Source organism: Podarcis cretensis, assembly GCF_951804945.1.
Source record: "Podarcis cretensis genome assembly, chromosome: Z".
NCBI lineage: Eukaryota > Metazoa > Chordata > Lepidosauria > Squamata > Lacertidae > Podarcis > Podarcis cretensis.
The window spans coordinates 13552716-13566884 of NC_137184.1; the positions used below are offsets into that span (position 1 = coordinate 13552716).

The 14169-nt window shown below is 44.9% G+C and overlaps 1 protein-coding gene across 13 annotated transcripts in view; it reads left to right on the forward strand.

Moving 5' to 3' along the window:
- The window catches only part of PRRC2B (proline rich coiled-coil 2B), a gene marked incomplete at its 3' end in the record, with an annotated part of 67611 nt that extends 56440 nt beyond the window's left edge, over window positions 1–11171 (forward strand). For 4 of the 13 annotated variants that reach the window (XM_079962505.1, XM_079962510.1, XM_079962513.1 and 1 more), the window contains 4 exons: window positions 978–1169; window positions 2559–2650; window positions 5733–5814; window positions 7182–11171. In XM_079962505.1, the coding sequence (XP_079818631.1) occupies window positions 978–1169; window positions 2559–2650; window positions 5733–5814; window positions 7182–7325 (510 nt within the window). Of the gene's footprint in view, window positions 1–977; window positions 1170–2558; window positions 2655–5399; window positions 5462–5732; window positions 5815–7181 lie in introns of those variants that run through there. The other 9 variants (XM_079962511.1, XM_079962514.1, XM_079962509.1 and 6 more) reach the window with 7 other exon arrangements.
- Between the last annotated feature and the right edge of the window lie 2998 nt (window positions 11172–14169).

Sequence of the window (14169 nt, forward strand, 5' to 3'; positions counted from 1 at the left end):
GTGGCGCCCTTGAGAGCTTCCTTTGGTCCCTACAAAGCCTCTTAGCCCCCTCCCCTCTTGCTGCTCCTTTGGTCATGATGTGGTAAGAATTTACTTGTAAGCCACATCTTAATGGTTCATGCCCAGGTGAGGGAATAACACCTTAAAGAAAAACGCAACCAAGAGAGATATACAAACTCATCATCCGGTGGGGACCCAATTTGTTAGAGGAGCTGTTGCAGTAGGGCAGCCTCCAAAACCAGTAGTTCAGTGAACCACCAGTTTAGGGAACTGCCCCAGAGACACATTTTAACAATGCTTTTACAGGGTTTTTTCAAACACAATACGTCATTAGCTCATAGCACGCATACAGAAAGAGAGGCCACCAGTCAAGGGGTTAAAACTGTCTTGCTCCGTTACATTACCTTTCCTTCATGCAGACAGATAAGCTAGAAATTTAGTAGTTTGTAGGTTCACTCAGTACATAGCTCATATAAAACAGAAATACAAGAATCAAACAATTCATTGATAGTAATCTTCTATACAGAGAATAAATGCAATTGCTGTAGGAGATAGAAGGCTACTAAGTGACTACAGCAAAAAAATTGTATCAGTGGTGTGGTGCTGGTGGTTGTCTTTTGCCCCGTGAAAAGTGCATAGAACAGAAGGCGGAAGTTGGAAGAACAAGGTTCTTTCTCGTTTCCTCTTTCATCTCTATGTGCGTTTCAAGGCTCAGGTGAATTATTTTGCCAGATTCCTTGGAAAAGTGGTGTGTGTGTGTGTGTGCATTCTTTGTTTGGGTGGGATGATCCAGGGGAGGGGTTGGTGAGAAGAGACCGGGGGGGGGGGGTCCCCTAGGCACTTCTCAAGAGATAAAAAGTTTTTATCTTGGGAATTAGCTATTCCCAACGCCAAAACTTTTATGGTCCCTGGGAAGCAGCATTGTGGCTACTTCTCATTATTGCCTCTCAAGTAACTGTCTGCTCATTAACACGCAGCTAACAATGTCAATGCCGGGCTCCCAGCTCCCGATGGCCCGTTACGGTTCTGGCCAACAGCCCCTGATATTGCCACAGTCCATCCAGCTCCCCCAAGGCCAGAACCTGTCTGTTGGAGCTCCTCGCAGAATTCTCTCGCCTGGCTCTCAGCCGCCTGTCCTTGCTTCGAGCAGGGAGGTAAGGACCCACAGGGTGTGTATATATGTTAATTGATTTTTTTTTAAAAAAATAACCTATTTCTATTATTAACATACTTTTTAAAATTCACAACCTCAAGGCTACACTACAATAATGCACCCTGCATGGAGTTGCCCTTGAACTCATTCCAAGAACCTTCAAGCAATTCATATGGCATCTCATCTCCTGACAGATTTAGGAGCGTGGCAAGCCTGTTAACAAGATCTGCATTGGCTTCCAGTTACCTCGCAGTTGTCATTTGCCAAGCAACTTGCATTTTCTTACTTATCTCAAAGGTTGGGGGTGGGGAGAAAGATGACCAAAAGAGAGAGAGAGAGATGTGAAACAGGTTTTTATAAAGTCATGAATGATCAGGAGAGACTCAAATCCCACCTCTGCCACTGCAGTAGAACTCGAGGTCATCCAGAGTGAATTTGTTTGGCAGTAGATTCTGGACAGACAGTAGGAAGTACTTTGCCACACAATGTATCCCTAACATGTAGAGCTCATTCCTCCACAGTGTGGTAAGGAGATAAGACAAAGTCATGGAAGAGAAAGGTAAAGGTAAAGGTACCCCTGCCCATACGGGCCAGTCTTGACAGACTCTGGGGTTGTGCGCCCATCTCACTTAAGAGGCCAGGGGCCAGCGCTGTCCGGAGACACTTCCGGGTCACGTGGCCAGCGTGACATCGCTGCTCTGGCGAGCCAGAGCCGCACACGGAAACGCCGTTTACCTTCCCGCTGGTAAGCGGTCCCTATTTATCTACTTGCACCCGGAGGTGCTTTCGAACTGCTAGGTTGGCAGGCGCTGGGACCGAGCAGCGGGAGCGCACCCCGCCACAGGGATTCGAACCGCCGAACTTTCGATCGGCAAGCCCTAGGCGCTGAGGCTTTAACCCACAGCACCACCTGCGTCCCCACCTGCGTCATGGAAGAGAATTGGTCTGTAATTGTGACTGTCGTGTCCCCTCTGCACTGTACATTTAAGGCATGTCTTGTCTTTTCTTCGCTCAAAGAATCTTGGGAAGTGTAGTTTGTTAGGTGAGCTGAGAGTTCTTAGAAGATCCCCAATTCCCCTCCACAAAGCTACAGTTCCTGGAGTTCCCTGCAAAGAGGAATTGACTGTTAAACCACTCTGGGAATTGTAGCTCTGAGAAGAGAGCAGGAGTCTCCTAACAGCTCTCAGCACCCTTAACAAAGTACAGCTCCCAGGATTCTTTGGTCTGTGGGGAGCCATGACTGTTGGACATGGCATGATAACTGCTTTAAATGTATAGTGCAGCTGGGGCCTATGGTTTGGGATAATGTCTGAAACTGAGCCAGAATCTCTTTCCCATCCTCAAGATGGTGAAGTATTTTTGTGAAAAGGAAATAACCCTGCAACCTGTTCCTTTCTCCTTCCAGTCCTCGCATGTAGAAATGAAAGGATTCCACTTTGCAGATGCAAAACAGAATGCTCCCACAGCAGGGTCCATTCCATCGCCTCACACATACAGGTGAAATACAGTTTTGATTACTGCAGGTTTATTTTTGTTGAGTGGGATGGAGAGAGAGCAGGGAAAGGGAAAGGTCCCCCCTCCCAAATTTGCATGTATAAATGCCTATGAAAATTGTTAATTTAATTCTAATCTTAAGAAACTTGTATGTTAAACTAGGTTTATTTAGGGGTTCTATCCAGTGTTAGTTCTACTCAGTCAATCCACTGAAATTGATGGCTATGCCTAACCTTAATTTCATTGGGTCTCCTCTGAGTTGCATTTAGTGAGATCCAGTTAGCTTAATCAGGTTTTATTTTAATGATCTCCTGAAAAGGTGCCCCTGAATTTCTCATTTGCAGATTTTAAACATTTTATTATTTCTAATACAGTCGTAAAATCTGCAGAGGGGAAGTGTAACCTTAAAAAGACACCCCCCCCCCGTTTTTGCTTACAGAAGGGAAAGACTGTGGGTAAATAATATTCCACCTGCTTTGCCTGCAGAAGGTCCCAGATTCAATCCCCAGCATCTCCAGTGTGAAAGATTCCCCTTCTGAAACCATTTTCCCTGTCCCGCTGTCAACAATTATGATTGCTTGGCATTTTAATTGGCTGTATAAATAGCTGTGGATATTGATAGCATTATTTGACTAAGGATCCTAGCTCAGGGGCAGAGCATCTGCTTTGTATGCAGAAGGTTCCTGGTTCAATTCTTAAAGGCATCTCCAGGTAAGGATGGCAGGTAGACTCGCTCTCTGAAAACCACTGCCTTTCAGACTAGATAGTATTGAGCTAGGTTGACTAGTGTTCTGACTCTGTACAAGGCAGCTTGCCTTTCCTCTAACCTGGATGGGGATGCTTCCTGCACATTTACTTTGGTAGCACAGGGATGGAGAAGCTGTGTGGTTGGCCTGCAACTCCCATCAGCCCCAGCCAAGCAACACAAGAGTGGTCTCAGATGATGGAAGTTGTAGTCCAGCAACATCTGGATGGTCACAGGTTCCCCACACCTGATCTAAAAAGCTTGCTTCAGATCCATTGGGTTGGATCCATAATCCTTTGCCTGCTTGAACTTGGTTGGTTGGGGTTGATGGAGAGCTACAGGTCCCCCTACACTTGATGTAAAAGAGCCAGTCAGGCTGAGCTGGTCCTCATGTCACCATGGTTTAGTACTACATGCATGAGCGGGAATGAGCCTAAGTGAGGCTCAGTTGCTCTCTCCTCCCATGTGTCCAGGAGAAAGCTTTCTGCTCTGTGTAGTTTCAGTTTCCATGAATCTTGGGTTGTCCTTGCATAGAGACCACAGACTGTGATTTAAAACAACCCTAGTCAGGTTCTTAACAAGCCAGCTTCAACCCATGGTTTATGAAGCTGGTCTGCTCAGTAAACCAGAATTTGGGTGGTATCTGGTGCTGGTCCTACTCAGAGTATACCTACTGAAGTTAATAAACATGACTAACTTGGGTTCATTAATTATAATGGGTCTACCATGAGTAGGGCTTAGTTGAAAGCAACCCTTGGTTTTTAAGTCACAAGGTATACTTCATACCTAACACTGAGGTTCATGCGCACCAGAGTGCTAAATCAGAGGTGGGGGCCACATTTCCTCATGGGCAGCCTTCTAGGAGCCAGATGCAGAAGTGGGCTGGGTAAAGGAAATGACTCCATAATGGCCCATATTTTATTCTCAAAGAAATTTCAATGGCTACTGTTAATAGGCTGAACAAGGGCACTCCTCTTGGGGTCTGGGAATTCCCGCTTGCATCCAATGTTAGTCCTACTCAGAATAGACCCATTGTAATTGATGGACATGACTAACGTTACATTGATTTCAGTAGACCTGCTCTGAGTACTTATGGATCACCTTCAGGGAGCCATATACTGGTGGTAGTCAGGGCCTGAGACAAAAGGGATTAGAGCAATGAATATAAACACTACTTTTGTAGAGTTGACTAATTTCTGCATGTACAAACACCTCTCTGTCCTCCCATCCAAACAAGCAAAGGCACAATCTCAGTTCAAGGGACACATTCCAGCCAGGCAAAAAGACTCAAGGAGGGTGCAGGGCAAGACCACTGAGAAGGTGTGGCCTGGAGAAAGTCCTGAGAGCCAGAAAGCAAGGCCTTGGACACTGCATTTGGCCTCTGGGTCTGAGATTCATTATCCAACCCCAAATGTCACATTTTCTAGGAATTTTACTCAGTAATGTTATGCCAACCTCTTGAGTTGCTTAAGGCATTTCCGTAACTGAAGCCACATTCACAGCTTACATATAAAGCCTTATGATACCACTTTAAACATCATGGCTTCCCGAAAAGAATTATGAGAGTTGTAGTTTGTTAAGGGTGCTGAAAGTTGTTAAGAGACCCTTAATTCTCCTCACAAAGCTACTATTCCCAAAGTGGTTTAGCACTCAATTCCCAGGTAACTCTGAGAATTGTAGCTCTGTGAGGGGAATGAAGGGGAAGGTATAATAAATACTATAAGCAGCTTTAATAAATAGCTCTCCTGAATCATTGGGGGAAAGCTGTGACTTGGTATCATTGCACTTTAAATGTACAGTGTGGATGTGAGACACAGAGCCTCCTTCCTTGCCTCTTTTGGGCTGTTTAGTTTATCTGTGTTTCATTCCTGCACTTTGTTTGTCTGTGGGATGCGTTACATGAAATTAAGGGTCTTGACTCTCTGAGGCACTGGATTTGCGCAGTTCCGGCAGCCGGCATTTGATTTGATTTTTGTTTTGTTTTGTGGTGGAATTTTGACATTTCAGCAGAGAAAGGATCGTTGGTGAGCATTGTGCTGGACATGTCGGGGCTCCAGAAGTGTGGGGAGGTAGGTAAAATGAAACAGGACTCGTGGTGGGGGGAACATGCCCCTGACTCCTGGCAAACACTTGAACATCTGTGAGGTGGATAAAAAAAATTGTGGAGTCCACAGGCAACCCTCTTTTAATTGTGATTGCCCCCTCCGGGGCCTGCCTGCTGAGCTCGTTCTTGATTTTTGAGGTGGTGATTCCCTCTGTCTTTGCTTGCTCTGTCTTAACCTTTGTGTGTGTATGTGTCTGTCTGTGTGCGTGTGTGTGTTTTCTTTTCGCCCCCTGCAGGCCTAATTCTGCCAGCCCCAGTGGGAAGCCCTCTGGACCGGCCGTCAATATGAACTCTGTGCAGGGGCATTATATCCAGCAGGTAAGAATAAAGGCAAAAGCTCCCTTGTATGTATGTAGTCCTCACAAAAATGGCTGCCACAATGGCTGCCACATTCCTCTTCACAATGGCTGCCAAGGGGTGAGCAGGGACCAATGAGACGAGGGCAGGTGGGACGTGAGGCAAGCAGCAGAAACCGGTGGCTTGAGATTGGCTCTACTGTCACCTGGTTTTCTGGGCCAGGAGGATTCTGGGAAAGGCCTACTCTTGCCCCTTTTCACCTGAAACTTGGATGAGGCTTGGGTCACATCCAGAGCATATACATTTAAAACAAATGACTTCCCCAGATGAATCCTGGGAGCTATTGTTTGTTAAGGGTGCTGGGAATTGTAGCTTTATAGAGTGTAAACTGCCATTACCAGGATTGTGGGGAGGAAGCTGTGTTCTTTCAATGTGTGTTATATGTATGTTAAGGATATGCCCTTCACAGGGTTCCTGATCAAAGGCCTGTGACACCTGAAAACCCTTCTGCTGCAGACGTTATTCTGGGTCCCGTAGCATCCCAGAACTTCATTCCACCCCTTAAGCTGCCCATTTAGGGGGTACCAGCAGCCATAGTTTCCACTTTCTATTCTTACACGTGCTGTGGGGGCACTTTCTATCAGTGGGCTCCCCCACTTGGCAGTAGGGCTCCCCATTCCTGGCAGAGACACCTCCACTCCCATCTGTCCACTGAGGGCCAGTGTGATGTGGCGGTTAGAGTGTTGGGCTAGGAGTTGGGAGACCAGACTTCAAATCCCTGCCTCAAGCAAGAAGCTCACTGGGTAGCCTTGGGTCATTCACTGCCTGTTCACGTAATCTACCCTCCCAGGCTGTGGGGTGGGTGGGTGGGAATTAAATGAGGAAGGGGAGAACCATATAACTACCTTGAACTTGGAGGAAAAATACAGATATACATGAAATTGTTATTAGTAGTAATAATATCCTTTTGAAGGTTAGGAGCACTCTGCCCCAAATAATCTGAATGTACATATAAACGAATAATTCTCTGAGTGGGCATTTCCATGCTGGCCACAGAGAATAAAGCATTTCTTTGCTAGAAGGGGTACATTATTGTTCTTTTAATAATTAGCTTGCATTTCCATGCTAGCCACAGAGAAGGGGGTTTCTCCCCCTTTGCAGCTCTCAGGCTACTAGCCTCTTAGTATTTAAAAAAATAAAAAATGCCAGACTTACTTGCAAGGCTGATTTAATCCGCATCACTATATTCTAAGCAAATATTTTCATTGCAGGGGATTGGAGGGTCTCAGTGCACTGAGTGCGCTTGCAGGTCAAGCATGATCTCTCAGGTGCCCAATTCCTTCCTTTGTTTTCATATTCTCCCTCTTTCTCTCCTTCATATATCCCAGCAGGCAAAACAGCGACTGGACGAAAGCAAAGGCAGCCTTGGAGTGGTGAAACTTCCAGAGCCCCCTTCTGCCAGTCTGATTAAACCGGTGCGCACGGGAGCCATCAAGCCTCAGGCGGTCAAAGTGGAGGAGAGCAAGGCCTAAGCAACTATGCCACCAACCCACCCTCTTCCCCAGCCCCAGGATGCCAGTCAGCTTTGTTATACTCCACACACACCATAGAAAGAGAGAGTGAGAAGGCTCTGCAAATCACTCCACATTTTCCACCCTGGCCACCGGCTGTGCTGAGACTCCTTGCCACCCTCCCCGGCTTTACTGCAACTTATCTGTCAGCTGCCTGAAGCGTTGGTCTCGTCAGAGTCCTCCTCCCAACAAAGCAGTTCTTTGAGCCGTGGATTTTGATGTGGACCTGCTTGCTTTCAAATAACAACAACAAAAGGCAACCATTCCTGCTGTACCGCTGCTGCTGTCCCCCCTCCCCGAAAATGACTTGAGTGGCTCTGGTGGCTTTTGTTCTTTCCTTTTCCTTGCTCCCACTTGCAAATAGCAGTGACCGCTTTTGGGGGGATGGAGCCCACCCTTCTCCTCTTTGTGTCAGCTGAGCGGTAACGAGATCAGGAGTGTGCTGGATTTTATTTTATTTTTTAATAACAAAAAAAAGGCCTCCAAGGTTTTTAAAGCAAAACAGGATGCTGTGTCTTTGTTTTTATAGCAGGACGTTTCTAAGTTCACTTGCATTTCCTTCTCTTCTTGTCTTCTACTCTTTGCCTTCTGAAAAATGACACCCCCCCTCCCCCAAATCTAAATCATGTACCTGGGTGCTCCCACTTTGGGCAGAGGGGATGTATGGAAAACAGTTCCTGTGTGATACGTTAAGCTTTCTACGCTCCTTTTAAATTGAGGCTGTGTCAATGCTTAGCCCTTATTTGTTTATTTCATAAAATTGATATACCGCTTGCAGTTCGAATCCCCGTGACGGGGTGAGCTCCCGTTGCTTGGTCCCTGCTCCTGCCAACCTAGCAGTTTGAAAGCACGTTAAAGTGCAAGTAGATAAATAGGTACCGCTCCGGCGGGAAGGTAAACGGAGTTTCCGTGCGCTGCTCTGGTTGGCCAGAAGCGGCTTAGTCATGCTGGCCACATGACCCGGAAGCTCCCTCGGCCAATAAAGCAAGATGAGCGCCACAACCCCAGAGTCGGTCACGACTGGACCTAATGGTCAGGGGTCCCTTTACCTTTAAATACCACTTGATTGTAGAAAATCCTCAAAGCGGTTTACAAAAGGTGAAAAAAACGACACAATAAAATTGAGGCAAAATTACAACCCATTTTATCCCTAAGTTAAAATGCTCAAACATATTAAAATTACCTCAACTTTCTAAGCATCAGGGTAGGCTTGTCTAAACACGAATGTTTTTAGCAGGTGCCAAAAAGAGTACAACGAAGGCGCCTGCTTGATCTCAATGGGCAGGGATTAGCCCTTGGCTCTTTAAAATCCTTTCAAGTAAAATATAGGATAAATGTGTGGGGAACCCTTTTGGCCCTGTTGTTGAATGACGGTTCCCATAATCATCCCTAGCCATTGGCCATGCTTTCTGGGGTTGATGGGAGTTGTCGTTCAGCAACATATGGAAGGCCACAGGTTCCCCACACTTGGGATAGGTAAAGGCATTTGATGGCTTAGGACATGCTTCATTTCCTCCCTCTTCCCTTGAGTTCCCTTTGTTAAACTAGAAGCAGAACTTGCTTTAAAAGTAAAAACCATTATTAAAGGCATTTATAGTAGGTCCAGTAGCTGGTCCAGTTGTTGTCTCTTCTCCTGCCTGTCCCTTGCAGTATAAAAAGAACAAGAAAACCAGCATTGCTCTCATTTCAGAAATGCCAGCACGTTTATTCCATGAGATCTACCCCGATCTGGTCATCATCTGTGTGGAGTTGGGGTGTTTTTGTTTATATTTAAAAACAAAAATTCTGGAAGCAATTAGATTTGCAGCAAGGGGGTCTCCTCAAGATTCTACACAAGGAAGTTCTTGCCTTGCTGGGATCTGAGTTAGTTGAGAGTCATTGGGTTGATTCCAGTGTCAGCAGTTTTCAGTTAGACCTCGTGAAATTGATGGGCTTGACTAACTTAGGCACGCTAATTTCAGTAGGTCTGTTCTGATTAGAACTTTGTTCACTGCCACCCAGTGGACTTCTTTTGGTAGCTGAGATGCATGCCCACTACTGAAGCAAAATGGTAGAAGCCTCCTTCTGCACAACACACAACAGCAGATCAAAGGCTTGATTCCTTGTGAATGAAAGAAATCGCTGTGTGTGGGAGAGTTTTATTTCCTTCCTCCTTCCTTCTCCCCTCTCATATCCACACAAACACACACCCTTTTGCAAATAATTACTTTTAGAGCACTTGGGTGACTCTAGTATCTACCAAACGTAACCTCTTCATAACTTGCAAAGCGGCCATGCTCTGAGAAGGCAGGATTATACTGGATTCCATTTTCATGTCTGGTTTTGTGTTTTTAAAAGATGCTAGAGGTCTCAAGTGGACTAATTGCTTCCACTTATTTCCTGTTTAGATTTGTCTTGTTAAAAACACTAGAGTGGAGAAGGAAAATTCTCTTTCTTTTGTAGACAGTAACTTGAAAATTTGTCCTAACGGCCTTTTTCTGCTGGTGGTTGTTCTGCTGGTGGCTCCAAAGACAAATGTTTTGAACAAAGAATGTATTTAAGAAGGATTTGCGAGAGGTGGTGGGGAGAGGATTTGCAAGATTTGGAACACCCTCCTGGATTTTAATTTTTTTAAAAGAGTTTTTAATTTCTTAAGCTTGGTAAAAACCGTGACATTTATAGGACAGCTTTAGTCCTGACTTCTAGGCTTGTTTTAACTCAGCCATGGCAATGTTTCCTCTTCACCGTTTTGTGTGTGTCTGCGTGTTTGTTTTCCTTCATAGAAAACCGTGGAAGGGGCTTGAGATAGATGGTGCTTTTAAATAAATTTATAAAATTGCCATTCCTGGGGAGCAAGAGGGTTATTTCTTGGGTTTCTAGTTTTGATGGCAGAGCTGCCCCCAATGCTTCTAGCATCTTAGAGTGATTTGAAGTTTAGTAATACTGGAGTTGCAGAAGTTCTTTCCTCACCCCCTGAATCTCACCCTGTCCCCACCCCACCTTTTCAAAGACAGTGACATTAATATTTCCCGGATAATCTTGCTCTTTTTCTTCTGCATGATGCCTCTGCTACTTTGAAATATCATGAGCAATTATAAAAATGCTTCCTTGGATTTTTTTAGGGGTGGGTGGGTGGGTGGGCTGTGACTGATTTTAAATTTCAACAAACTCAAATCCTGCTCTCACCAGCATATTGCTTTGCACCTTTAGCGCTCTTGTGATGCCCTTTTAATTTTATTTTAAAGAAGACGCAAACCTTGTTATTTCTTTTGTATATGACTTTCAGATGGTCCTTCTGCAAATCACAAGGCCGAGGGGGAGGGTGGCATTGGTGGAGCTTGAGTTTATTGCTAGATGCAAAATATCACAGAAACTCCTGGTGTAAATTTAATCAGAAATACAGTACTTACTATTGAGGGGTGGTGGTGGGGGAAGTCACCCTCTTTTAACAAGACAAAACACTAGAATTTATTTATACGTATTTGATGTTGTAGGTCTAGGTGAAAAAATAAGTAAATGTTTCACTGCTCTATTTATATATTATGTCTGAATTTACTCTGTGAAGGAGAGGCCAAGAAGCAACCTCTTACTTTTCATTGCCTCTTTTTGGGGACAGGCAGGTTTAATTTGCATTATTACTGTTACCTGCAGCTCACATGACTTGTTTTTCACATGGAAAGCTGTCCCCTTACACCCTTGTTTTTTCAAAAATGCAAATGATGTCCCTTCTTTGCCACGTCTTCTTGTTTTTCTTCCACTTTAGAAAAAGATATACTTTGTGTTTTTTACAGTACCTGTTGGGGATCAATAATAAGAAGTTGAAATTTGTCTCTTGATTATTTCAGTGCTACATTCTTCAGCTGAAGGTGGGGATAATAACCAATTTGGAAAGAGGTAGCAGATTCATAAAACCTCTGTGGCCTTCTGCTTCCCTCCTTACATTTTTGTGCAGCGACTTTGTCAGTTCTGGTGATAGTGCTGGCAGCTGACCCATGGAAATAAACCAGTTGTGGATGAGATATCCTCTGTGAGTGGGCTCCTCTTCCACAAACTGGGTAATTTTTGTTGCCATTCAATGGAAGAGAAGACTGGGCTTTGCCTCAGTCTCCCCTATCACCGGAACTGACTCTGCATGCATCCTCTACTTCCGGCAGATGTTTCACTCAAAGACAGGATTGTCTTGCTCCTGAGGCTGATGCAGAAGGGGCAGCCATGTAAGCCCAATGGCAGCTGATGCATCACTGTGTTTTCCAACCAGCTGGCATAGCTGCAGGCTTTATTACGGCTACGGTCACGTGTAAATAGTGTTCGATTCTACGCCTCCATTGCGTTGTGCAGTGGTTCCCTCTTGTGAGTTCTTAGCTACTTTTCACGCCACGGTTTGTGGCCAGTTGTGGAGCAGAGAAAAGGCTGCAGCATATCCCTCTAAAATTAAAGGTGAAGTTGCACAGGTTCAAGTGAAGCAGTCCTTAAGCAGTCCTTGAATAATCCGTGGCTAGCTCCTGCGCAGCATGAGAACAGCAGCCACACAATTCTCTGCCTGCTGAATTTCATTTATGTTTGTGGCCCTGCCCACTCATTGTGTTAAAGCATACCTCCCTCTGCCCCTCTTGAAAGACTGCTCCAAACTGATGTAATTCTCCTCCCCTTTTGCTATACTTTTAAAAGAATAGATTTGCAGTTAAGCTGTTGCCTCCTTTTTCTTTGTTTTAAACTGGCAGCTGCACCCAAACTTCCAGCAAGGACCCCTTACATCTAGTTTGAGTTGCATGCAGGGTGGTGGTGATGGTTAGCCTCTGATTTTATGCAAAGATGCAACTCCTTTTCCATTGGGAGTGTGGATGGATAAACAAGCTCATGAGATGAAGCAGAATCATCTTAATGTCATGGTTCATCAAATGAGATGAACAAATCATTTTGAAGCAGTGGAACTGCTAGGTGTGGGAAGAATGAAACTGGTCTGGGTCCTATTTTAGGATATAGTATGCTTGTAACTTAAGACCTACTTGTGTCCAGTGGTTTTTTTCTACAAGATGTAACCATCTGAATAGTTATGTGGGAATTGCAATAGCAGTGTGGTACTCGCTTTGGCATGTTGAGACATTTCTTAAGCAGCAAGTTCCCCACCCACCCCATGCCCCTCGTCCTGTATAAATTGCATTTGTCGTTTCTGAAAGAGGGTATTGTACTCCTTTTAACCTCACAAACTGTACAGTAAAACTTTTTTTTCTTTTTTGGGCCTTTCCTTCTATTTGTCTTTTCATGTAGACCATATATTTGAAATGACAACTGACAACTTAAAATATCTTTTAATGTTCGACGTGGTTTTTTTTCCCCCCTTAAAAAAAACCTTTCTGGGACAACTTTTTAACATGGACTGGATGTCTCTGATGACAGAAATCGCCAGGCTGGTGGCAGCAACGAGCTCTCTCTTTCCTTTTCTTGATTTCAGTTCCTATGGTTTCTCCTTTCAAATATGTGATTGTATTAGCTCTTTCCATATGAAAGAATTCTCCTTATTTAAATAAAAAAAAACCTTAAAAAACCCCATGGTGCGCTTGTCAGCATTAGCACATGTTCATGGTTAACAGGTGGGTCAGACCGTATGAGCTCTGCTGTATCAGACCAAAGGAAAATTTTACAAGAACACAACAGCCTGCTTCAACCAGATGTCGGTGGGAAACTCTAAAGCAGCACCCAAGCACAGGAGCACTCCTTGGTGGTTTCCAGCAACTGGTATTCAGGAGTATTACTGCCTTCCAATCATGGAGGCAGGGCAAAACCATCGTGGCTAGTAGGTTTTGATAGCCTTCTGCATGAATTTCTCCATTCCTTTCTCAAAGCCATCCTGGTTGGTGGTCATTACTGCCTCCTGTTCGAGTTAACTAGAATCACAGAACTGTGGAGTTGGAAGGGACCCTGATGGTCATCTAGTCCAACCCCCCACAATGTAGGTGTTTGTTCCCAGGTAGGATTTTAAAAAAGATGCAACCACGAGATACAAGAAGCAAGGCACCCAGCTAGGCACCCTGTTTATTCTCTGCTGCAGCAAAGGACAGCCCCATAGAATGATTCTAATAAGACGGAGACAGTCTCTAAACAGAGAACCCCAGTCCTTTTCTATAAACAGAAAAATCTGAATTACATTCTTTTGCTGTTTACATTTCTTTGTTCTCTGCTCATGCTTGTGTAGTCCTGATTTCGTCATTTGCCGTCGTCACATGCTCAGTTACCTCAGTGCTGACTCAAGCCCTACTTTCTTGATTCAAACCATGTTGCAGTATGAGGCTGCACATCATACACATCACTAATCTGTCAAGCTCTCACAGACAACAGCAGGCATTTTGCACTCCCTATTTTGCTTCAAAATGCTTGCATAGTAGAACCGTAGAGTTGAAAGGGACCCCAAGGGCCTTCGAGTCCAACCCCCCAGCAATGGAAGAATCAGCATCCTCCACAGGCTCTTCCCTATATCTGGTGGGATGAACATCATAAGAGCCTTCAGGTCCAGACCATAAAGACCTGTATCCTGTTCTCAAGCCAGCAGATCAAGATCAGAGTACGAGAGCACTTCCGTTCTGCAATTTCAGGCAACTAGTATCAGAAACATTACTGCCTCAGGGTGGAAACGGCTGCCCTGTGCAACACCAAATTTCGGGGCGACCCTCCCTCGGCCTTCCCTTCTGGATCATTGTTGCGGCGCCTCCTGCAGCGCTCCCTAAATCTACGTCTTCCGAAGAGTAAACCCACCGAAATTGATGGACATGATGACAAACTCGACGTTTGATAAATGTCAGTGGTTCTGCTCTTGAGAAGAATTTCATGG